This window comes from Columba livia, chromosome 1, assembly GCF_036013475.1.
Source record: "Columba livia isolate bColLiv1 breed racing homer chromosome 1, bColLiv1.pat.W.v2, whole genome shotgun sequence".
In the NCBI taxonomy this organism is placed as follows: domain Eukaryota; kingdom Metazoa; phylum Chordata; class Aves; order Columbiformes; family Columbidae; genus Columba; species Columba livia.
Genome location: NC_088602.1, coordinates 186,630,944 through 186,657,574, shown reverse-complemented (window position 1 = coordinate 186,657,574; position 26,631 = coordinate 186,630,944). Strand labels below are relative to the sequence as shown.

General features: G+C 38.8%; 2 protein-coding genes across 4 annotated transcripts in view; both read right to left on the bottom strand.

Annotated features, from left to right (window-relative positions):
* The window catches only part of KCND2 (potassium voltage-gated channel subfamily D member 2), a 271,734-nt gene extending 249,816 nt beyond the window's left edge, over positions 1–21,918 (bottom strand). The window contains exons 1-2 of one of the 3 annotated variants that reach the window (XM_065048821.1): positions 21,778–21,918; positions 18,522–19,695 (exon numbers count right to left, since the gene is read on the bottom strand). In XM_065048821.1, coding sequence (XP_064904893.1) covers positions 18,522–19,636 — 1,115 coding nt within the window. In that variant the 5' untranslated portion in view covers positions 19,637–19,695; positions 21,778–21,918. Of the gene's footprint in view, positions 1–18,521; positions 19,696–20,018; positions 20,243–20,853; positions 21,198–21,777 lie in introns of those variants that run through there. The other 2 variants (XM_065048819.1, XM_065048822.1) reach the window with 2 other exon arrangements.
* LOC135578632 (uncharacterized) lies at positions 20,229–20,780 on the bottom strand. Its single transcript, XM_065053571.1, has one exon. It carries the CDS (start codon positions 20,778–20,780, stop codon positions 20,229–20,231), a length of 552 nt encoding a protein of 183 aa, XP_064909643.1.
* Positions 21,919–26,631: the final 4,713 nt, after the last annotated feature.

The window sequence follows — 26,631 nt, the reverse complement described above, 5'->3', positions numbered from 1 at the left end:
AAGAGAAGTGCTTCATCTATTTTCTACATCCCACTACTTCAAAAGAATTAAACGTACTTTGCTGGCAGTGCTAAGCACGACAGATCAGGCCTCACTCTATTTTCAAATTACTGTAAACTGGGAGTAGCTCATGAAACAATGGATTTATTAATACACTGCTGTAAAACTGATGTAAGTGGGATAAGCAAGTAAGAAGGCTCAGCACCCCATATGAAAATGCTTGGAACTCATCCAGCAAAAAGTGTCACACTTCAGCAGACAAGCTTAGGCTTTAGATGATGTGGTAATGGATGCTATAAAACCATAGACAAGATTCGCACTAGCATAGTGGCTGAGGTCCCCACGTTTGTGACCTCAACACTTGTCTGCTGCAACCATGTCTAAACTACCAACCCTGAAGGAGCTGCTATTGCTGAAGGAAAAGTAATTTATTCAACTTTGTTTACCGTGTAGGTGCTTGGGTACCTTGAAGATGGACAGGGTATAGAAACCTAAGTAGAACAGGCTGCATCACTGTGAAGCTCTGTCTTCTATAATAGTTTTGTACTAAATGTTGTGTCAAACCTAGGGTAAAGAACTGTGGCATCACGATACTCAGAAATATTCCCAAGACTAATCAATATACCCAAATAGATTACTACTTTTTTAATCACCACAGCCTCTGAGGGAATTGACAATACACTGAATGATAAATCTTTTAGTGAAAAGAACAGGAATGAAGACAAGAGAGGATAGTGCTACCTCAATCTGTATCTCAGTGCTATTCCTGAACTCCAGAATAAAACACATTTTTCTTTCTTCACATACACACATACATGCACATGCATATAGAGAGGGAAAAAATTAGCTTTTATTTTAATCAAGTGTGCAAAGTACTGAGAAGCCACAGTGCACCTTGTGTCTATGTTTGTGTGTGGTCTGAGGTCAGGACTCCCACTGAGAGTAGAGGATGTAGAGAATAAATGTCAGAAATGTTCATACTTTGTAGAACCAGTATTTCATATCAGGAATTTAAAACCAGAGAAAAACTATCTCTGTACAAAACAAAAATGGAAAAAGACCTAAAAAAGACCACACACAAAAAAAGGAAGATTTATTGTTTAGTATCTTCTGAATGTTACTGTAAAACAGCAAAAGTGGGATACTGTTCACAATTTAAGACACCCACATTTTAGTAGCTAGCACACTAAATTGATAATTGTTCACAAAACCAGCTAAAACATATCTGTTGGTTTTACATGTACTGCTAAAAGAGAACTGGCATCATAAAATACTAAACCCCACAAGTTTTTAGCTTTTCTGTCACATCTCAGTGCATTTAATATCCTTCTGTCATATTATTTATGACTTCACAAAGAAACCAGTTATTTCCCATTATCTCTTCAATAAATAAGTAAAGCAGAGCATGCTGCAGCGCTACCATTCGTTAATGAGATGCCTACAAAATCGTCACGGTGCCTAGTCTCAGAAGCTTGCGCAGCATCTAACTATTAGAGTTTGCCTCAGCCCTGAAGAGTAATTCCATTTCTTACACATTGATATGTTCCAACCTGACGGCTGAGACACACATTTTGGAGTGGATTACATAAAGTAAGCAAACCTTTCCATGACACATTTAACATTAAAAAAAAAAATAAATTAAAACTGATTTCAGTGCTTTCATTGACATTTCCACCAGTCTATCATAAGGAAAGCAGGTCAAAGCTTTTATGTTGGATTTCATGTGGGAAAAATCCAACACTCCACTCCCTATTGGACTGAGTTCTTTTGAAGGTATGAACTAAGGACATAGAAATGTTAAATTATATACTGTAAGACATAACTAGAATCCTGATCTAAAGCCCACTGAAGAAAATGAAAGAATTTCCATTAGCTTCTGTCAGCTTTGCCTCCAAACCCAAATGCTGGTAAAAATAATTAACCTTTTCTACTCATTTGTCTATATTGCTGCTTAGAAAGCAAATGCATAGGTGAAAAATGCTCCTCTTTTGTATTAGATCAATAAGACTTTCACACAGAAAATAAACTGGCATAAAATTACCTCTATTTTTATAAAACAAAATATTGCCAATATTTTTCAAATACAGTAGATATGTTTTCCCCTACAGTTTCTAGTGGCGTCTTTTGTCATAACACATAGTATTCATTATGTATATTTCTTTAGTTTTATTTACCATAAGTTGTCTCATTTCATTTCACTAGTTTGTAATACAGTTCTATAATATTCCTCTGTGTCTTTTTTTCTTCTAGCAATATTTTATACTTTTGAATATCATTTCAGCTGTGTTTTCCACTGTTTATTAAATGCATTATCAAGGACAGAAGATTTAAATGCTGTACATTTTGTGTGTTTTCCCTCATTCTATTCAATTATCAGAAAAATATTTACTCATGACTCTTTCAAGACGTGTACAGGGGCTATTGTAATATAACCATAGTGCCTCAAGACATATAGGTATATGAATTTAAGTTCTGAGGTGACCTGTTCAATAGATTGTGTCCTTTCTCCTGAGAAAGATGCTGTCACTACGAGTCAGGTAGAAAACAAAGATACTTTTGATGTGTGCATGTGGGTTTTTGCAAGTGAGCTAGGGTTGAAGCTACCATTGTAGTCAATGAATCTAGAGAGTGACCTAGCTCACCTGAAATTAGACATTGATTACTTCACCTGGGGTCTTATTTAGACACTCCTAAATTCTGTTCTTTTTTTCTCCAGTTGTGTGATTCAAAAGGAACAGAGGAAAATCAGCACTATTTACATATGAGATAGGGAAAAAAGAATTTCTCATGGAGAAAAGGAAATCAGATATGACTCACAAAATTCCTGGAAAATGCCATCAGAAAAACTTTTTTACTCAACAATCCATGTTAGACAATGAGGATAAAGATTTGTGTTTATCCACAAAACTCATTTACACATGCTATATGATTACTGTTTAATAAGCCATTTCCTTCCATGAAACAGCTGTGAATATGCATGAAGTCACTCATGCAGTGCATCCTTGCCAACAAAGCTGCAATGTGCTCTTCAACTGAGTAAAATCCAAGACTAAAGCCTTCTTCCCTCAGTCCTTCCAGGTTTCTCAGATTATTGGCTTTCATGTCTCACATCAGTAAAACAAACAAACAAACAAAACACCTGCAAGTTTATTTGACTTTCATTAAACAAATTATTTAGCTAATGGTCATCATATATGGGAGGAACTTAAGAAAGTGTGGGCCTTCTCACTGGGAGTGATGGATTTAAATATGGAAAAGCAAGCAAATATAGAAGTGCATATAATAATCACTGTGCTGTTGATACGTATGAGTCTTAGCCAGCCATTCATTTTAACTGTTCGACAGATTCTTCTTTGGAAACTGAGTATTTCTTCTTTCTGCCCATTTTACCTATAACCATATCCTAATGTAGTTAAGCAGGACAATCCCGAAATATAGGCAGAACTATCAGTTTAGAAGTCCTTTATACGAGCAGGATAATGAGGACATATAATATATGGCACATTTTTCACCAACTATTTTAGTAAACAGATCAACCAACAGATAAAACATTTATTGCTCTAAATAGCACTGTTATATCAGTCCAAAATTAGTTACATCAGGCTCTGGCTGTCATGTTCTCTGATGCTATTAATGTGTGATATACTTTCAAGGCTGCCTGAAAGTTTTTATGGGTTAACAAGACCTTGGTAAGCCAAGGAAAACAAAAAGCTATGCCAACTTATTCCCTTTTCAGCTGTAAGGAACTCTGAGCAAATTCTCTACTCCAATGTTGATTATGACCAATTTCTGTGAACTACTCGCGGAGGGATCCCATGTATGACTCAGCCTCCATGTTACCAGAGGAGATGCTGTATACTTGCTTCCCACAAAGAGTTTCCTCCTGATAAACTGCGGATAGAATAAACCTGTTACATCAGACGCTGGAATCTATTATCTTACTCTTTTTTCTCATGGTGAAACTATGCTTCAATAAATATAACTAAACTGTGTCTTTTGCTTTTTTCAGACTCTCTGAGTATAAGGTATTGCAGGAATTCCTGTTGCACTGCCATGGAGTTTGGTTTAAATCCTTACAGTTTCAGATAATTCAAATAAATAATTGTTGTCCTGGTCAATATCTTGCTAGAAGTTGTTCATACACAAGCTTGATGCAAAGTCCTCTCAGGTCAAGTCCAAGACTCTAATTGATTTTCATGGGCTTTAAATCAAGTGAATAGCACTAAATCCTGCAAGGCATTCAACACTCCCAGCTGCTACAGTATTTATTTGTCTTCCATTGAAATGCTTATTAAGTTTAAGTGTTTTGAAGATGACATAAGTTCTCATCACCTTGTAGATTACAACCTTTGATTATATAAATAGCTGAACAAAATAGTAATGTAAGAAACAACTGCCAGTTTAAAGCAGCTGTTTTCCTATTCGCACAGTTTTCAAGCTCTATGATATTCTTGGACCTTCTGAACCTTTGGTACTTAGGAATAGCTGTCTTTATACATTACCCATGACTTCTTGAAATAATTTAGCAAAAAAATATAAAACTTTTTTTTTCTGTAATCTAAGCCTGATCCAACCCACAGTTAAGTCATTTCCCTTAACTGAGAACCTGAGAGGGTGAGATGATGGAGCCATCTAGCCTAACATCCCATCAGTGGCTAGAAGCAAATGACATGGGTATGACATAAGCAAAGGTAAGAAAATAGTGATACTTTCCCCATTATACCTTCTCAGCTTTCAGCAATCTGAAGCTTAAGGACTTTCCAAGGCAGATGTTGTAACTTTCGCATTTGATACCCATTAGTGGGTCTTTTGTCATTATTTTTTCTAGTTGTTTTGCAGACAAAATAGAATAGAACAGTAATGAATGGAAAGAGGCCTTACATCATAAGATGAAATTGTTCTCTCACAGCATTGCTTCTTAAAAATATTCTCCATTCTATGTATGGATGAAAAGTCAAAATTGCTTTGAACTGAAATCCAAAAAGCAATTCAGATCAAACAAACCAAATATGTCATCTCATTTTCTACATTTCCAAACAAAAATGAAAAAAAAAGAAAAAATGGTTTTCATTCGTAATTTTTTGGAAACGGAAAACTCATAAATTATATTTTCTAACTACATCTTGCTTTTATCAAAGTCTTACTTAAGAAAAAAAAAAGTTACAAAGAGCTTACAAAGAGCTCTTGATGCAATATTGTGAAATTTCTAGAAGAAGATAAGGTTTCTTTTGGAAAAAAAAATCTAGATACTTAACTGAACACATTCACCTTATCTTCATATTAACTTAGTCTAACTGCAAAAGTTCTTAGCACTCTTAATAATACTCTGATCTAATTCAGTAAACAGAATCAATACAAAAGTTATAAATTCTTATACTATAGCAATGAAAACTTCTGAATAGGTATATTGCTCTTCCACCTCCCACCACAAATCTGTTGTAGTGAACCTGCCTGGGAGAACACAGTGTATGGAAGAGTTAGTGGTCCACTAAAAGTGAAACTGGGTAAGCCTGGTAGTCCTGTGCTGTGTGTCCATCCTACCCTTCATGCTGGGCTGTGCTGCACAAATACCTTGTACACAGGATAAACCTGACCAGATCATTGTAATCGAGGAGCCTGCAAGTAGGTCAGTAATGGCAACTACACCACTCAGGTGGCCTTAGCTTTATCTAAAAGTGCAACAAGAAAGTCTCATGAGAACATCCTTTATGAAGACAGTTGTTTGACTGTAATAAATAGAAAAATAGACAAACAGATAAATAAGCAAATCATATAACAGTGCAAAGGACCAAAAAGGAGGATTTTCTCTTCACGGACAGGGTCTGTGCAGCATATAATGGAAAAATCCAGCAAACACTACATGAATGCATGGTTTGTAGCATCTGGGAGAGTATAAGATTTACTAGCTATCTATACTACTCTTTTCACTCTATCTTATTAAAACAGATATTTTATTAATCCATTTGCTGTTAGGTCTTTCTTGTTGAGATCCAGAAAGAATCCTACACCATCTCACTCTAGCCCCACTTCCCACCACCCCACCCTGGTGCAGAACATCAGTCACTATCACGCTGCTCTCTTGAAGGACTAGCAATTTGCATTTCTAACACTGTATTCAGCTTTTTCTCAACTTCCAGTAAACCAGTTAGGTAAACAATTTATCTGCAGACATGTTGCTAGAGTCCGTGTTGTCGATCTGTTTCTTAAGACAGGGGGAAAGTGGTAGGCATATTAAAAATATTTCTTCAAGTCTCAGAAGTGTGTAAATAGACTTGTCTTCATACAAGGACTTGTTCCAAGAGTAACTTCAAATCAGGCAAAAAACTTAAGAAAAAGCATACATTCTCTCCCATCAACATTATCTGCCTTCAAGTTTATAAAAAGCATTTACTTGAACAGCAAATGGAAGTACTATTTTTTTAAATATAGTTAAATCTAAATTAATTTCCTCAAATTATGAGACAACCACTATTTCCCCCCAAAGGAGAAGTTAACTTTCTGTAGTGGTACAGGATAGCACTTTTGCTTTAGAACTTGTTTCTTCTGCAGTTTATTAATGTCTTTCCACAGGAAAAAAAAAAAAAAAAAAGTTAAAAAAAAAAGGTTAATATGCCTTTTAATGCATAAAGGAAAATAATTTCATGAAATCTCACACAAAGAGTAACATACTGAACAAAATGTAGCTATTTCACACTAGTATAGAACTGCACTAGCTGGCAAATTTGAGATTTGCTGCTCTGGAAAAGCAGAACATGAAGATGAACTAAAATGAGTTAAACCAAATTATTGTCAATAACAGGATGTCATACCAAATTACAGAATATCCTCACCAGAGAGGCTGGCATGATTTGAAAAGCAGTGAACAAAGTTCAGAAGGCAAAAGAGAAAGACATAAACTCTGAAGTAATTTTGACCATAACCCTCCCTCGTGGCCCTCAAGCTTCTGCAATGCTCCAGTCTGGAGGCAGCTCTAAAGCAAATGGTCATTTTTAAATTGAAGTAAATATGAAAATGAATACTGATATGAGGAGAGTATCCCTGCTGCAATTTAGTTTAGTGTGTATCTAAGATTTTCAGTCTACTTCAGAGCTATGCACTGGCAATGCCCAGCTGCAATCTAGAGCTCTGACACCTCGTGGAAGACACTAGAATAATGACATGGGGGAACATGCCTGACACCTCTCCATTGGGGAAGTAAATATATTTGTCTGGAGGCACTTTAAAATGGAGTGGTGAAACAGCTAAGACCAACATGTGAATCAGTTGAACAGGAAGAACAACGGGAATAGTTTACAACCCGTTGAAGTTAAGGTTTTCAAGCTTTCCCTACCTTAATTCAAAAGCAGTGCTATTGGGAGAACGACTTATTTCCTGCAGAAAATTACAATAGATACTTATCCAAGTGTTTCTTGCAGTCCTCTAGAGGTTTTTTCTAAACCAACAGGGCCATTAAAACTCCCTAGTATTTTTTTTAATGTAATTTCTTTGTGTGTTGCTTGGAAAAGGCAAAGAAATTGGCAAAAGCACTGAAGAGGCCTTGAGAGTTACACAAAACAAGAATTTTTGAGTTTAAATGTGGCAGACATACTGTCTTTTTGATAAAGTGGGAATTGTCATCAAATCCCAAGCACGCACTCTGCTATGATCTTTGAAAGGAATATGTTATGGGCCTTTCAGAGTTATATAACTGGGAACAAGGAGGCTAGACCAAACTAGCTAGACACGAAGACTGGGATTTATCTCATCCATTTCACTTGGTATTTAAATATTTAAGTCTCTGCTAATCATAATAAATTTCACTTATACTCAGTGCAGAGGAATGAGCACCTCCAGCTGCCTGCTTCTTTTCATTATTTCCTAAGTGAAACAAGGTTGACTAGTTCAGAAGGATTTAACTTTTGGAGGACTAAGGGCTTTGAAATACCTCCCAGAGATGGCAAGCAACTGGCAGAGAAATAAGTTTGAATTCCACCTCCAGATTCTTCTACAATAATTTAATTATACAGTGTGTCCTGATTGTCCATTTAAAAAAAAAAATAAAAATAAAAAATGATATCGTACTTTTCTCCTTTAAAAGAGTTGTATGTCCTGATTGTCTCCTTTAAAACCCCCACACCTAAGCTACAATCCATAAATTTTGTAGCCATATCCTTGCACACGAACATAGGCACTGGAAGAAGAACTGTATACAGACAGCATGGAAGGCATATTTAAGGAAACCTTTCTGCTGTATTTGGATTTGTTTGCTTTGAAAACAAAGGGGCTTCTTGGTATAGCTAGTGAGCTGGAAAATGGGTATCAGAAAGCATATTAAGGCAGAAGATACCCCACTTACACTAAAGAGATGAACCAACCTGTTTTCAGCCTTTTGATAGGAGTGTCTTTCAAATCCACTTTTAAGGATCCAAATCCATAGTTCACAACATTGCCATGTCCAGTATTCCACATCATCTAGCATCTTCCTCTGTATTTATTTAATTTGTTTGTGAAGACGTAGCAAACAGTGCACACTAGATGTGGTAGCTACATAGAGAAATAAGGAAAGCTCACATACCTTCTGGAAAGGTGTTGCAAAAAACACGGTCTTTTTCCTACTGCATTGACAAACTCACTCTGTGGAACCCTGTCTGACAGACCTCACACTGTACTCATTCATGGTGTGAAGAGGCTTGGGGCAAACAGTGGCCAGGAGGCAGCTGCATCCAAAGCAATTTGTGCAGTTCATTCCAGACACTCCCTTTTCTGTCGTGTCCTAGAGACCTGCGGCAAAACTGCTTTCTATCTCCCTCTCCCACAACTAGGTTTTTATCTTACACATGTGAACTGCTGCACAAGGGTGTCTGTATTTTAAAATCACTGGTTGCATGTGCCAGACACAACTAGTCAGCATCATCTGTGGTCTGCAGCTGTGCCTGTCCACAGAGGAGCGAGGCTGTCACGGCTGTGCCAGGATGGCGGGAGGCTGAACCGTGCTGACGGGCTCACCAGCATGACCAGCAACATTGCTCCTCCCATGAATGATTTAATGTATCAAATTTCAAAACTATAATTAAATTAATTATAACAGTTGCAGTCTTACTGCAGCCACTATTTCTGCAATGATCTGACTGACATAAGGTGAAGGGAGAGGTGTGCCAAAAGTGTCACATAGTCCAAGAAGGACTATGTATCACATATTACACATTTTTTGTAAGGAGCTTCCTTTACAATATTTCCTTCTAAAACTCAACACTTTGTGACACAGATTAACATCCTATAGGTTGATTACTGTGTTCACAAGCAAATCAGACAAAACTTGAGCTTCCCTTTCACTTGGAAAATAAGTAATACTGAGCTTGTCAAATCATTAAGCCAGTCTGTGGATAGATTTGCTCTAAACTATCTGTCTGAGGGGAAGCTTCACTTTGTAGTCCTTGCAGTTTTCCATACAGATGCCAAAAAGACAAAAACTAACTAAATTCTCAATCACTGTAGAGTTTACAATGCAAATATTCAAAGATTCTTTTTATATAAATACATATCAAATAAATATAACAAATAGCTGCACCTGCAACTTATCTAGCTCTTATTAGGTGTACAAGAATAGGTGTATATATTCTGTATAGTTCTGCCTGTCCCTAGTCCTTGATATACATGACTCAACAGGGATTTGATCATATGAACAAATGCCTCAATAATGAATGCCAACCAAAAAGCTTAGAAAAGATAACAATTCTCAGTTCTGTAAATGATATAAGACACCATGGTATTTAAATTAGAAAGCTGCTGTTAAAAGGAGTTGTTACTAAAGATTTTTGGTACTGCTGTGGTTTCAATAGAAAGACCACAATTCCTAACCTGCTATTTACCAAAAATGTAGTGATTAGATATCCTTAAACAAAAAAGTATATACTCTCTTCACAAATTTTGGAAAGCATCTGCAACCTCTCTGCTTTTCATTCCTCTGTGGGAAGCAGGAGAGTTTGGGGACCAGCATGTTGCAGCTGTAATCCACCGTGTCAAAGAGCATCAATTTTGTTCCTAAGCAACCCTGCACAGTGCAGTAGTTGCTGTCCATAGCTGATAAGGATGCACAGAGAATTGTTAACTGGCTGCAAGTGGGAGAGATGAAAGTTACAGAAACTGAAAGTAAGGCAACTAACACAGTAATAAAATTCCTCTTTTGGGTTATAAAAAAAAAAAAAAAGGAGATGAACAGCAACAACAATGAAAAGTTAAGGATCCTACTCACATTATATCTGCTCTCATACAGAATACTCTGGTTCATCTTACTGAAAGAAGCAAGCAGTTAGGATGCAGCACACACATTTAGACTGTGAGCTATTACACAACGTTAAATTATGTCCTTCACAACCTCACAGTCTGACTCTCAGCCATTTCCAAGGAATGCCTGGATGGCCAAGCTTGCAAGTGATAACTTGAAAGACTGTTCCCTGTGTATCAGCCAAAACATTTTGAGAATCTGCCAATACAATGCAAAAAACTCCATGTCTCTTAACACACATTTGAAGAAAGTTGGATTTGGCCTTAAAATATTTTTTTTCAAAAAAAGTTTATCAAAACATGTTAATATATTAACATAAAAATAGATCATTATAAGTACCTTTATGAAGTTGCAGTTACTTCTTTATCCAAGGTGATTTAAAACTGTAGTGGAATATACTTACTTTATTTTAATTTACCAAAGTACTTAGACTAATTAAATAAATTCCTAGAAGTTTATATTGTCTGTTATACCAGAAGTTTTATCTATTTAAGGAAACTGAGTCTTCAATAATCAAGCAGACAAATTTATTTATGTAGATATGGATTTTATACTATTTTTATTTTAATGTTAGTATCATGTTATATTAGATCACACATTGAAAAAATTATACATGTGTTCTTAATATTAGGAGTTCTGCTTCGTATGTTAATTTTTGATATGAAGCTTTAGTGCAAGTGATAATACAAAGCTGAGTTAGGCACCATCTGGTTAAGAGTCAACTCAAAAATCACAATGTTAGGATCAAATAAGTTATCCCCTGAATGCTTTACATTACTCGTTCAGACATAATAACTTTTTTTTTTCCTTGAATTACTAATGCCTCTTAAGAATACCATACACTCAGCTGTCTATCATCTCCTTCTATGGGGTTATATGACTAGGGCATATTGTATTTTAGCAAGACCTGAATCCTTGCAAGATCCATTTGATTTTGATAGAGTAGGACATACCCAGAGTCTCAGTACAGCACTCATCCTAGCAGTTAGACTTGTGTACATAGGACCATGTTTTGTAAGGTGACTAGGTACCTAGTTTTCCAGCTTGCTTGCTTTCAGTTGTTCTTCTTTGTGTTTTGAAGCAACTAAGCCTCTTTGAGAAATCAAGCTGGGTGCCCATCTGCCTCTCTAGATACCTAAACACCTTTAAAAAACTTTCTTGCAGTGTTTAGCTTCTATAAACTAACAAAGTCAGGAGATTTCTGTGTCTGTAAGACTTGATTTCACCAAGCCAACTAGATCAAAGAAACCATAACATGGATAAAACTGAAAACCTGGGGATGAAATGCAAAATACTGCTCCTAAATACTTGAAATATGCAAAAAATTACTCTGTTCATATTAATAACATTTTTGTAGGTATTTAGGCAACTTCTCCTTTTTTTGTAACAGTGCAGGATCAGGCCCTAAATGAGTACATTTACTCAGTGCCTCCAAAGGCTTTCACGTTCAGGATAGAGACCTGCAGACAAGTAGGGAACAATATTGTGCAGTGGAATAGAAGAAAGGAAACTGTCTTTCTAAATACACAAAGAACACAATTGCTTAAATGAATAATATCTTTGTATCTTTAATATTTACAAAAATAGTCTTTTAATGTTTTGTTAGTTTTTGTACATGCACTTATCTGCTAGAATCTGAACTGACAGTAGTAGGAACTCTGTACTGATGACTGGATACATCAAGATATGCCTTCTAATAAAGCACAAGGTGTGTCTACACTGGTATGAGAAAAAGAGTGAGGTGTTATTTGAATCATAATAGGGATGAATCTTGTTGAATTTTTTTTAAATGAAGCTAAAATATTCTAGGACTGATGTGTCAGGCACATGATCTTCATATGTGCTCATGTTTAAGTTTTAGCATTCATACACCAGATGCCTGAGCAAATATTAGTATCCAGTATTTTTCTACAGAACACTTACATCTGTTGCATATCAGGTGACCTAGTCAAAAGCATTACTTTTTATTTAATCTCAATTCACATTCATTTACCTCTATGCTGTGGAAATAATGCAAATTTGTGTACTCTGATGAAAATTGATTTTTTTTTTTGGTCAAAACAAAACTGGTAACTTTTTTACTCAACAGGAGGATATAAAATACTACCAGATGCACGAGAAGATCAAAATCATGTGCTTCAGCAAAAAATACTTAAATAATGGTAGAATTTGGGTTACTAATTGTGACAGGGGTCAAAGTCTAAGCATGGTAACTATTATTGTTCCAGGAAATTTAGCATAGAGCTATCATTTCAAAGTACTGCCTAGGAATTTTAATACCTTTCCTCCACTGCATGAGCAATGCAGAAAAAAAGATGTTTTAAAGACTATGTCTTGCACAAAAATCTGTGTTCCCATCTATTGCCCGATAAATGACAGGTACAGAAATATGCAGAATCTTTTCCATCACTGTCAGCTCTGTTGTCAGGTAACTGATGAAACCTGATAAGGCTGAATCTAAACTTTGTTTCTGCATTTGTAATTTATACTCCCTCTTTTGAACAAGCTATCCACTTAACCCCTGCTGAGCCAGATTCTTCTCTTCTCAGTTTACTATGACACAAATTATGAACTGCTGCCAGTGAACTACAGTGGTGTAAAAATAAAATAATAGTAGTTAATTAGATTTTCTTTCAAATGTCTGAGAAGTTAATAGTCATCTTGAAGTTAGAAGATGTTGTCAACCTATTTTGGATAATTGTTTTATTTCTGCAGAATTTATAAGTTCCATTTCCAGATTTTTTTTTCACAGTAGTACTGTTTCTAATACTGTACTCATAGATTTATATGGCTTTTATATTGCAAATTTTTCTTCTTAGACAAAGGCACAATGATGTGAGTCAAGTACAGATTGTCATCACTCAGTTTGAACTTCTTGGGTTCTATCACTTAAGAATTTTACTAAAATCACAATATTCGCAGAGGACTAGTTGAATGATAGGCCATAATTAATAGATCAGGCACCAGTCATAATTACTCTCTGAGTCAATTTATTCTGCTGTACTAAGTCAGCGTATTTCTCTGCTGCATCCCAGCCCACACCAATCTCATTGTTCTTATGCTTGACACTCAATAACAGCAAGGAAACAAAATTCCATCTGTTTCCATCAAAGGAGCAAATAAATTAGATTCTGAGCAGAAAGATCTTTTTGCTAAGCATCACCTTCATGCTTTTCATAGCTGAAGTAAGAAAATACATGCTCAAGAAAAATGAGTGAACTAACTCCTGCTCCTCATGGAGTTCTTCAGAATTTTTTTGAACAGGAAAGCTGGTCCCTAGTGCAACTAAGTAAGACTATAATGACTCTTGTTCTCTATCAAGCCAACAACAGCTCAATACAGTTTAAGTAACCTTTTTATTGGAGAACAAATATTTTTTTTTTCACTGCCATCAAAATGACCCTCACTTTTCAGTATATCAAATCCTTCCTGGAGCCCTTATTGAATAGCTAGTAATGTGCTTTGAAGATGATTACACTACACTTTGTCCCTCCTCTGTTACATAGTATTCTACCTATTCAGGTTAAACATTTCTGCTGTGAAGAGAAAGTAGATTGAGACATCAAACACATTTGTAAAATACAAAATTCACTAGGTTGTATACAAGAACACAAAAATAGAAAAATTCTATTGAAACAGGGTTGGAAATATCAAACACAAAATGAATAAATGAGCCAATATGCAAGTAAGAGATACAGAAATAATATTCCAACTTTGCTAATCTCTACTTACAAAAGTTTTTATTTATTTTATTTATCATAAGAGTTTTTCTAAACTTTTAATAAAATTGTTCACAAAATAAAGATTGCTATTTTTGTGCTCTCTTATAGATTACTGAACTCAATTTTTCTAATAAAGTTCTGAAGACACAGTTATTTTCAAACTAGCATGCAGATACCATAAGAAGCCAAAGCAGCTCACAATGGTCAGAAAAAGAAAACAAGATAATGTGTGTGGCATTTGGCAAAAAAGTGATGCTGTGGAAATTTTATGATGCTCATAAGGAAAAAATCTATCAAAGAAAGGTCAGAAGAAAAACCTGTTACGAGAAAAGTTCAGGTCAAATGAATGACAATGATGATGCATGAAAGATTTGATCTAGTGGTGAAGAATGAATGAGGAATCTGAAACAAAGAAACAGAAAAAAATAAAGCCAGAAGAGTCTTAATATGAACATTGAACTTGTCTTGAAGAAGACAAGAAAGCTGCCAAGCCAGCAGAAAAGTCCCCAAACTGTGAAATGTCATAGTTTGAAAGAAAAGTGAAGAAAATAAATAGGTGGTGTATACCCATAGGGTGCAATATGAATGGAAAAGGAGTGAAGACGGGAGAGAATCGAATCCACAAGAGAATGAAATCTATCACCCTATTTTCCTGTTCACCATTTGAAGCTTTTTGTTGTCACATCCAGTCACCTATTTGATTATAAAGTCTTCAGGGAATTGTATATGTTTCAGATGGGCTTCATCATATGTTAGGGGCTATATTAACAAATAATGAAAATAGTTGCTTTATTTTTTCTGAAAGACACGTCTCTAGTTTATGCAGTCAAAACAAATAAATGGTCTTGTGTTTAAGCTTCCCTTCATAAAGTATTGTGTGACTTGACAAAGCTACCCAATGTAAAGCATATAACTATAGAAGTTTAATATAGCAGTGAGATTGCTTTAAAACTAGCCACAGAAGAGCACTATGTTCCTTATTTAAGTATAATATCTTTATAAAACATAAACTACACTATAGGTCTGCCTGATTTGGGAAAAAACATTACCCTTACACCATCAAAACCTTATCAGCTATTCCAACTCATCTGCTGGCTATTGACAGGGCAGAAGGAAAGTTTCTATATTATCATGTTATGAGGTGACAGAAGAAAGTGACATAACTGCGTCATTATGTGTGTAGATGTTCACAAGTCCCCATGGTGGTCTGCCAGTCCCAATTTAATAGACTCGTGCTTTTTCTCTCTGCCAGGTTTTACACTACCCTGTTTCTTGACCTTGATGCCCCTAACTTCTATGTGTTTCATTGTTATCTTGAATCGCCAGAAGCTGCTTTGTGACCTCTTTCAATATTATTCTCTTGTCTCTTCTTGTCCCTTGTCCTTACTTCTGCTTTTCTTACAAGTAATACTGATAAAACACAAATTTGAAATTTGAAATCAGACAGCTCAGCTAATGGCAGAGTGCATGCTGTTTTTCTAGAGTCATCTCTTTATCCCTATCTCTCTCTTTTAGCCTTCATCTTTTTCTCGCTTTTTCTCTCTTCCTTTGCTCCTTGCTCCCATTTATTTCATATAACATCTCTGAGTACAACTATGTACTTCTTGAGTTGAGCAGTCAAGAACAGTTAATAGCTGGGATATCCTTGGATGCTAAAATGTAGTAATATTTGAAATCACTGGCACTCTGCAGAGGAAAATGTAATCTATGTTTTTTAAAGACACTTTAATTGCTCAGCAGTCATGCAGAACTTAGAAATATAGCTCTGCTTCCAAGATAATAACTCCCCAAATTGTAAAGGTCTCTTGCTCAATACCCTTGCTATCTATCAAAATATGAGACTGACACCAAAACTCAAAAGCCCAACTTCATGTTAATCTATTATTCAGTATTAGCTTTCATGTATTTTTGTAATATTTCACATAACCTACTGTGTGCTACTGTCATTTAAAACATAAATACTTCATCTGGTTTTGTTGCTAAAAGAAAAAAAATCGTTCATGTAGAGTCCATTTATATGGCCCTACTTCAGCTAAAACTAAAATTAAAAATGAATGGGAGTTCTATATTAGTAAATGGACGAGAAGCTTTAGCACAGAGCAAAGGTAGCAATACTACTTACAATCTGCTTTCACTGACCCTTGCTGTTTGTCCTTTTATTTTCTCTCTTTTTTGTGTGTGTAATTGTTTCATCAACTAAAAAGAGTTCAAAGCTTTTATTATGTTAATTCTATTTAAATCATTCATGCGTATTTAACATTGAAACATAATCTTTATATAATTATCATGAGGTTACTAAAAGGACTTCGTCCAGCTAATGCATTGATTAAAGATTTGTCAGAAATTTGTGATGTCTTTCATGTCTGAACTTATATCTGAACTTCTGAGGGTGACGGTTTGGATCTCTGTACAACCTGCTCAAAACTTTCTCTGTGCAGGCTACCTTGAAAAAGCAGTCAAGCATGAGTGTACTCTTTTTAAACGTTTTTCTTCCGCTCAGGACCTAAATATTGTATGGCTGCATACTTGGAAATAGGCTCTTACGCTCCATTCAAAGAGATTTTTAATGATGTTCAAATCTCATCAGTACTTTTTAAGATTTTACTTGGTGCAATACCTCAGAGCCTGTAACAATAGAATAATACTCGCTTTTTGGTGAAAGAAGCAAACAAATTATATTAATGTCAAGTAGATACCACACCCATGTCATAAACAATCGCAAACTGGTGACAAAATTATGTTCAGTACCATGGACAAGTCCTGCCGAAACTGCCCAGAACAGTAAACGTAACTTACCCAAAAAGCACCTTTCCTTGCAAAAAACACAGATCAGATCCTGCTCTTTTATAATAAGATTATACATTCTAAATATTGGTAAATTCTTAAGACCTAATTTGTTGAAATCATCACTGTTCTAATTCAAAAATATGTGGCAAAAAGTATCAGCATCACAAAATACAGGACTATGGAATTAGTCAGCATGCATAACTTGTTCCTTCTGCTGACTTGTCCCTTCAGTTTGTCACTACCAGAAGAAAACAAGAACAAAAAAAAACTGGGAACCTGAAAAGCAAATTAAAATCCCCAAAGCTCCTGTCACTCCTTTTTAGCATAACTTGCCCTTACAAGTAGTATGAAATATTTACGATGCACTATTTTTATCTTCATTTGTTACATCATGCTGAAGGTAAAAGCTCTGTATAAAAAATGGTGGCATAAAACAGTCCCTTTATGTTTTTCAATATTTTGTTATGCGTGTTTCCCAACTAAATTACAATTAAACATAATAAAACAACTTTTTCACAGTAGATTAATAATGCGCTTTCATTTTGTTAAATGTAGAAGTTATACTTGTTTAATAAACCTCAGTAGTCCCAACAAGATGTGGAAAAATATTTGGCTAGTAAAATGATGGGCTTTATCTTCATGAAAGTGAAAAGTTTACCTTTTAATTTCTTTAATTATTAAATAACAAGACAACTTCTAAAGAATTAAAAAATTTTCAGTTTCATAGATGATTCTCTACAGCTCAGAATTAAGAATAGAGCAAAAAATGTTCTTCTTAAATTAGTCAGCCTTCTAAATCCCTGTTATAATTACAGACATATGCATATTACGAGTTGGTGCAAAGAATCAGATGGTACACTATGACTCTGGTATCAGAGACCTTGTTAAACAATACTATCTCTCATCTTTCCAGTAAACTGCATTGAGGTCTAATGTCAACAATGGCATTTTTTAACTCCTAATTCTCTAGAAGAACTTATACTGGCATTAGAATTATTTTTTAAGACATATGCTTGATCTGTCTTGTGTCTCACACTTCCTCAGAAAATTTTCCAGAGTCTATCACCAGTCAGTGCAGTTTGACACTTGTCATTTACAAGTTACAGATACATAAAAATCAAAGAAAATTTATCCAGTGTCTTAAATAACATCAGGAATAATTTTTGTGAAGATTAAGGTAACTATACCTGGTTTATTTCCATAAAAAACAAATCACTTTGTAATACTGAACTCAATATCCAAATATACATCAATATATCAATTCAAATAAAATGGCAGACTTTTATGTATTACCAAAATAAGAGATCATACTTGGGTTCTCCTGACAGCTATCACTACTTCAGCAAAACTCTAACAAGTCCTGTCAGCAAACACACTACTCTACTAAAAATCCACTGATAACTCACAGATATTCATAAAATATTTCAGTTTCACTATCCAAAACCAAATAAAATGCTAGATAAAATTGCAAAGAACCTGAACAGCTTCAAGATTTTGTTTTGTTGTTTACTTTTTCAGTTTATCTGCAGGTTTGTATGTTGGGTTATTTTAACTTCAGCAAAACTTAGAAGTCACTTGCATGTGTAAAACATTTAGAAAGAAGTGATGAGTCATATTTATAAAGTTCTGTAAGAAAAACATACCCTTGCATTTTTTCTAGCAACATTTTTTTTAAAATTGACTATTTTCCGTTTGTGCCAATACACTTGTTGAAACATTGACGGTAACCAAACACCAGCTGCACTTACCCCAATGTTGTCATGGTGACAATGGTGTACCAAAAGGCTGCAGGGATGCTGGTGAACTTGCTGGCTGATGAACCTTTCTCTGCATAGTACATGACTGTGGCAAAGATGATGATGGCCATAGTGAGTGAAAAGAGGAGGAAGCCTAACTCTGAGGCACAACTTTTCAGGGTGTAGCCCAGGATGCGCAGCCCCTGTGAGTGGCGGGAAAACTTAAAGATCCTGAAGACACGAAAGACTCGTAGAGTCACAAAAGCCCCACTGACATCCTCATTATCTGTCATCACCAGGCCAATGTAATACGGCATGATGGCGACCACATCAATGATACTCATGACACTGCGCACAAATTTGTAGCGACTAGGGGCTGCCAGCAGACGTAGGAGATATTCAACTGTGAAGATCATGACACAGGCAGTATCCAGACAGAAGAAAGCCACAGCATAGCGCTCTCCACAGGGCAGCTCCTTGATGCGACCCGGGCTTACCCCACAGGGCACTGTCTCCACTACATTTGCAATAACAGAGACAGCAATGAAGAAACCAGTGACATAGTAGAAGACCAGAGCCAGTGTACTGGTGTGTGGGTTTTCAAAGGCCCGCCACATCCTCTGTCGAGCTGTCATTGAGGGTAGGGAGCTCTCAGCTGCATGATCCTGATCAGCATCATCCTGCAGACGCTCAGCATTCTCACGCCGGCGATCCTTATACTCCTCATAACAGCAGTCACCAATGATCTCAGGGATGATGCCAAAGAAGGCTAGCTCCTCATCATAAGCTGAGATGCACTCCTGGCGGGGATAATGAAGCTTCCCAGTACGGTAGAAGTTAAGAATGTGGCGGAAAATGTCAGGGTCCCGATCAAAAAAGTATTGCTGCGTCTCAGGGTGGTAGAAGAAGTCCCGCTCTGAACTGCCCAAAAGAGTATCGGGGTAACGCTCTAAGGTGTCCAGCCATGTCTGGAACTGGATGCCACTCACATTCAGCACAATCAGAGAGTCCTGGCTTCGCTTCCTCTCCTGCCGTGGAGCAGCTGGCATGGGACCTGTGGCCACTGGCATCCATCCTATGGCCGCTGCCCTGGCAAAGGGTAACCAAGCTGCTACTCCTGCTGCCATGGTCCCAAGCAACTACTACAGCTGAGGGAGTCAGTCTAGAGACAGTCCTGGTACAGCCACTAAAACAGAGAGGGAAAAGAAAAAAAAAAAAAGCTCAAATATTTTTGAAGCAACAGAATTTCTGACTATGGTTGTGATTAAATGAAAATCTTAGTGCCTCTTTTCTGTTTCCTCCCTTTTTTTCATCCCAGAATACCCCTTTCAGGGGCTGCTTCGCCAGTTAGGATAATAAATCAAGGCACTTGGAAATCAACGTATTCAAAGCAGCTACTCTAGCAGCCAGATCCTTTGGATACAAGGTCCATGCGAGGCCCGTGGACAGAAGGAATGAACCGCTGACCCCAGGAGCCGGCTAGTAGCCCCGATGGAGCGGTGCAGCCACCTGGAAGCTTTTCTTCCACGCGCGATGCAGCCAGTACCCCCGCCCCTCCTCTGGCTCCGCTCTGCTCCCCGCCCGCTGCCGGAGCCGGGCCGCGGCCGCCAGCGGAGCCCTCCCCGGGCGGGCTGCAGCGGGGCCGCCCGGCGCCGCCGTCCGCTCGCCGTGGCGAAGCGGAGGAGATGGGCCGGGCGGGCCGCCCCTCCTTCCCCAGCCTCAGCCCCGGAGCGGCAGCGGGACGAATCCTCTCCCTGACCTTGATCGCCGCCCCTGGGACTCCTCCTGACCCCGGCTCAGGGCCGGGGGAGCCGGCGGGGCAGGGGGAGGAGCTCCGGCGGCAGCATTAAACTTTAAGGCAAGTTTTCCTTGTAGGAGATGCGTTGAAGGGTAGAGGGGCGTCGGGGAAGGGGCACCGGGGGGTTTGGGTGCAGCCGAGAGAAACGAAGAGGGCGGAAGGGAGTCTCCCCGGGACGGGCAGGGGCTGATCCGGAGCGAGGAGAGCGGGGTCGGGCAGAGCCACGGTGGCGGTGGCGGGGGCAGGAGCGGGGTGCTTTGGAGCCACCTGCAGAAGATGGGATGCATGTGGCATCCTCGGGAGCGGCTGAGCGAGCAGCGAAGGGCGAAGCCGGGAGAGCCTGGTGGTGGAGTGGGAGCGGGGCAGTGGCTCCGCGGCGGCGAGGGAGGCCAGCGCGGGCGAAGGACCGCGGGGGCAGGCGCAGGGCAGGAGCCGGGGGTTCCATAGGGGTTTGGTGGTCGGCAGTGGATCATCCCCCCCTCCCGCCTCCTTCCCCTCGGCTTTGCTCTCGCATCCCTCCGAACGTGCCCAGCCTGTGGCACCTACCTGGGAAAGTCTGGCGAGAGCATTCAGTTGCATAGAGACTTTTGGAAATACGGGCTCTGCCGCTAGATCTCCGCGCCCCGCCGGGAACGGCGGGGAAGTAGTTGCTCCTGAGAAAGCTTGATCACATCCAAAGGGACATCGATAATAAGGCTTTCCCCCACCCCCACCCCCCTCCGCCACCGCCGAGCGCCAAGCAACAAGTTCAAGGGGTGGGTGGGGGGAAAAACAACGTAATCGCGCCTGGCAACTCGGCGGAGCACGTCCTTCCAGGGCGCGGATCCTGCGGCGCGGGGCTGCTGTCAGGCGCGGCTGCGGCCGCTGCCCCTGGCCCTGCCGTGGGGCTGCCGCGGGCTGCGGGCGGCGGCGGCGAGGCCCTGGCGCGGCCGGGGGCGGGAGGGGGGCTTCCCGCTGCCTCCCCCGCGGCGGGCGGGCCATGCCGCCCTGCCGCGCACCGCCGCTGGCGGGCTAGGGGCGCAGGGGCGGGCGGCGCCGGGCGGAGGCAGAGCGGGGCGCGGGGGGGCGCGGCGCGGGCGAGGAGCGCATCTTTCCGCGGGCGGAACAAAGGGGCTGCGGGCGGCTGCGCCGGCGGTGGCAGCGGCAGGGCAGGCGGGGAGTGCCCGTGTGTGTGGGTGTGCGTGTGTGTCTCTGCGGGGCCAGGATCCCGCGGTCCAACCCCTCCGCCAGCAGCGCCGCACAGATCCTCTGGAGTTAGCGGTGTTTCGGGTAGGGATCGAGCGGTGGCGATAGCTAAGGTGAGGTATCTAGGGGATATCTTGGGAGCGCTGGCTCCTTTCAAGGGAAGGGGAACGATTTACTGAAAGAAGGGGGCATGAAATGCCTGGGAGTGACGAGGGGGGGGATGCTCCTCACAAACCGCCCCGAGCCACGCCGGAGTTCTCGCTGCATTATCCAAATGGCTCTTACCAGCTTTGGGAAAGGCGAGAGCTGGGACGGGTATGGGAGCCTTTTCCTCCTCCTCTCCTTTCCGCTCCCGTGCAAAGGTGCCCCCCTTTTTCTCGTCGCTAGATGGCGTGTGGATGACGGGAAGTGAGCTCCCCGCCGAGGTGCCGCTGCGGGGCCGGGCGGACCCCCCGCGCTGCGCTCCGCTCGCCGAGCTCTGCCGCTCGCCTGCTGGGCTGCACCGCGGCTCCGCCGCCGCCTCCCCCAGCCGCAGACCAGCTCGTGGCATCGCTGCATCTCCGGGGAAAACGGGCACGTAATTATTCGAGCTCTACGTGCCGCTCTGATAGCTCCGATAAATGCGAGGAACTATCTGTATTTTAAAATTAAGTTTCTGAAAAGACTCGGTGTCTTCTTCACAGCTGGCATCACGATATCAGAAGGTATTCCTCCTCCCAATTTACGTTTTAGCTTAGTAATTGGAGACTTCCAAAGGAACCATAGAGTAAAAAGGTTCCTTTATACTTGAAGATCTTCTAACCAAACCTCCCACTTCGATCACCTATGTTAGTCATATGCCAAATAAATCTGAAACAAAAATAAACCAAATATATACCAAAGCTTGAGGGGTGTCTCTTTCGTATATTTTATTAATATACGCAACTTCAATATATATTAGCTTCTATTTAAGTTCCCATGAAAAAGATGAACACTATCAGTACTGTAGTCTGTAAGTGGTTACCATAAGAAATACTTGAAAGCATGGAGAGAAAAGGTTTAAAAATGTTTTTGTGCAATTCGTAACCTAGGAAAACATGAAATTATGATCAATCACATATATTAAATCACATGAAATAAAATATTACAAAAAATAAAGGATCCTTTCTCTAGTTTTACCAAAGATGTTTGTTGGCTTGGTTCTTTTCTAGCTCAGATGTTCAGTACATTGTATTCTACAAATTGATGCATTAATTTGACGTTTGTTGGTCAACTGTAGGTATTAAGCTTTCAGTGATGTGGATATTCTTCTCCCATATGAAAGATTAGGGGTTTTGACTTGGTGCTACAAAAATACAGTCTTGTAGCAATTAATAAAGCCCAATCTATGGTCCTGTCAGCTCACCACTGAGGCAATAACACAGGACTTCCTTTCCTGACAAATAATCAAAAGGTTTCATTTTCAGCTATAGATTCCTTTTGTAATCGATGACTGCTCTTATTTTTTAACATGCCTAGCTTTACAGAAAACAATTACTGCTCTCGGTTGCTTCTTTCTTTGCAGTTTTTCCAGGATAGAATTCTTCACTTGCAACAAAGGGTTTTCCTCCCTGCAGAGATGAGAATGGGTTCCATTAAAGAATCACTTGGATTCTTTTTGTAATCTTAATGTTTTTTCAGACACTTACCACATTTCAGCAGGAAGAGGAAAAAACAAAACAAACAAAGATCCCAAAGCCTCTACATTTGCACAAGTTGGTATCAGGCAGTGTTATAATATAGTGTCTGTTTTAAATCAGAGGTTTGAGAACAGTCCACATTCAAAGTATTTTCTGACACGACTGGAAAAATGATCACCTCACCTAAAATGTTCATGGACAGCCTGTATATTGGAAAGGCCCCTTTCAGAAAGAGTATTGTGGAAGGAAAAGCTGAAGAATATACTCTGTTACCTTCTCAATCTAACAGAAAGTCCGGTGATATGCTACTGGGAAGTGCAAACCAGAATTTCAAACTTTCGCAGCTTGTGCCTTGAGTTTAGTGTCTTGAAATTGTCTGGTTGCAGTATTGCTGACTTTGTACATTTCAGAATAGCTAAACTGTGATACATAAAATGTGCCTAAATAATCAGCTCTTCTAAACTCAAAACCTGCCTGTGACATCAAAATTAGCTGCCAAGAGATTGGTATGATGTGAAAGGGAGGATTATGACTTTAAGTAGGAATTAAGTATCAGGGACTCAAATGAGTCAAAAATCCTATTTTAAAGCAAAGAAAATAAATCCTAGTAATTGTAGCAAAAGAAGAAAATGGTACTAAAGGGAACGTACAATGGACTCTAATATGAGCTGTTTCTTAATTCTTTACAAAGTCTTGAGGCACAAAGCACTCTCTAAGGATTAAACTAGATAACAGCTATGATGTATAAGTTTATATTATTGCATTTAATTTTTTCTTTAATATTTTTAGAAGTATTTAGAATGTATGAAACTAAGAGTTTTCTTTACAGACAAAAGTACACGTACATCTCCTCTTCCTATTTCTTCTAGTATTAAGTCACTGATTTTTCCTTCTGAGAAAAGAACACTATAAATATTTAAAGCTACCTTGTAAGCCTTAACCTCAAGATTCAGCTATACCTCTGACTTTTTATTTCTTTCTTAGTCTAGAAGATAATTCCACAGTTCCTGCATTTTTATACTAATATTTTTGTGTACTCAATACCAAATGCATAAAATCATGTGGAGATAACTGGGTTCTAAATGTATGCTATTTTCCCCCTTCTAGATTAATGATAATTGCTTCCATAAAATAACCCCACATATTTATCTACATATTTATCAAACAATGCAAAGGGCTTTTTTTTTTTTTTTTTTTTTTAGTTTATAGGAACCAAAATTATTTATTATCCTTCAAAATACAAAAATTTCTTCCAAAACTTACTCTGGTTATTGCTAGCAGAATATTCTGCTGATCTGCCTCTTCTACCTTGTGTATTGCTTGTTTGAAAGTCTGGGTGCTTTTCAGTCTGAACAAAACAGGTTTGGGTTTTTGATGTTTTGTTTTGAGTGGTTTTGGTTTTGTTTGTTTGTTTGGGTTTTGTTGTTTGCTTGTCCGTCTCAGTGGAGGGAACATTCCTGAGACCTTGTAAATAGAAAAAGTCTGATATGAGGATTTCTAGAGTGCTGATCACAACCCCATTGAAGAACTGGATCGTGAGATTAAGAATGTTTCTCACAGGGGAAAATGATTCTATAATGCAAGTTAAAAAATAATGCTGTAGTCAAATATGCAATCAACACAAATACTTATATTCACAGTCTACAGTTTCCTTGCCTTCATAGATTTGTCTTGTCTAAAACTAGCTACTTTTTGTACTGTAGACCAGACAGAATAAGTGGGAGGTTTTTGATATGGGCATAATTTTCCAAAGACAAAAAGCCATCTTTCTGGGAATTTGCTAAAATTGTCTCAGGTCACTCTACAGTGCAAATGCTTGTCACCCTTCTTTCTATATAGAGAAATGGATTGCTCTGGACATTAAAAAAATGACCTCTCGCTGGTCAAGGATTAAGACATACTGTGGGGGAGATGCAAAATGTGCACCATTTCTGAAGCAAATCTGAGAGTTAGTGTAGCCATCATTAACCTAAAATAAGACCCTTATTTCTGTGGAAAAGGCTTTTTATGCATTTATTATGGATTTAGTGGATGGAAGAGGAAGGCAGAGCTGTGGTTTCTTCTCTTGCTTAGGGTGAGGTTAAGTCAGTACTTGGAACAGTCTCAAGAAAATCTCACATGAAGAAGGGACTGATTCAGTCTCAAATATTTGTATTTTATCTGTTCTAACCCAACAAATTCTGATTTAGTAATTACATATGTTTTTCTTGATGTACAGAATATTATATAAAAAATTAATTCTATTAAACTCTGTATTAGTCATATTGAGCTTTGGGTGTTCCTCTTTGAATTTCTGATATTTTAACCACCAATGAAATAGTAAATAAACACTTGTAAACTTTACTTTAGATAAATAAATGTTTCTCATTTTGAATTCATGTTTTGGCTCTTATAGTATCTTCAAAGGATAGGTGTTTCTTCTATATTATGTGGCCCAATTTCAACCAACTTAGCTTTTGGCACCTGTGCTACCTAATTAAGAGCCTACTCACCCTAACTTCCAGGAGTTAACAGGGAGAGAAGCAACTCCAGAGAGCAGTCCATTCTACCTACAATCTGGGTGTATTTAGAGAGGTAACTGTTGACTATAAAGGACAGACTGGGATGACAATGATCCTTAACTGAGGAGTCTTAGATACTTTAAATTAGGCAGAATGAGCCCGAGACTGAGCACCTGAGCCAGTCCACTAAGTTCAATGGGAAAACAATCTTGGACTTAAGTGCCTTTAAGGTCATATCCTTAGAAGGAGAAACTACGAGTGAATTAATGCAGAAAACTAATTAACCACTAGAGCTGATACTCCTGGCTGCACTGAAGCACTTTGGGAAGTCTTCTTTGACAAGGATGCCTCTTGCCAGACTTACTCTCTGTCACTGAAGCCACATTTCTAATCACATGCATAATCCCCATTATCATCAGATAACTCACCTTTCATTCAACAAGCACTTTAGAAAAGAATAACACTAGGAAACCCTCTTAGAATGCATAGCATGCATTAGAAACACTGTCTCTCTCCTCATATTGAATTGTGAGGTGCTAGTAAAGTACTTAGTTCTGACAAATCTCTGCATCAGTGTGTGACAACATGCGACTTCAACTAGTTTGCGCTTTGAAGTATGTAGAGTTTGGTGCTTCCATTTGCTCTGTTTCTATGCACTGATTCTGTAACACATGAGAGTCATTGTTAGCTTGAGCCACTGGGTAAAATATGTATCAGACATCATTTAAGTTATTTTTATCTAAGCTGGTTCTCAAAGACCAAGGCACCTAAAGACCATATTGGAACAGGCAGACAATATTACCAGTCTAGGATTCAGTCATGACCATTCCCTCATATGTTCCTTCTCAATTCAGAAGAAAGCTTGGCTAAACTGAAGGACCAAAGTGGGTCAGAACATAAATTTTATGAGTCCAGGTCATTTTAGTTAGGGCATTGAATCCTACTTTGCACTTTAAACTGCAACTATTTGTAAGTTCTCC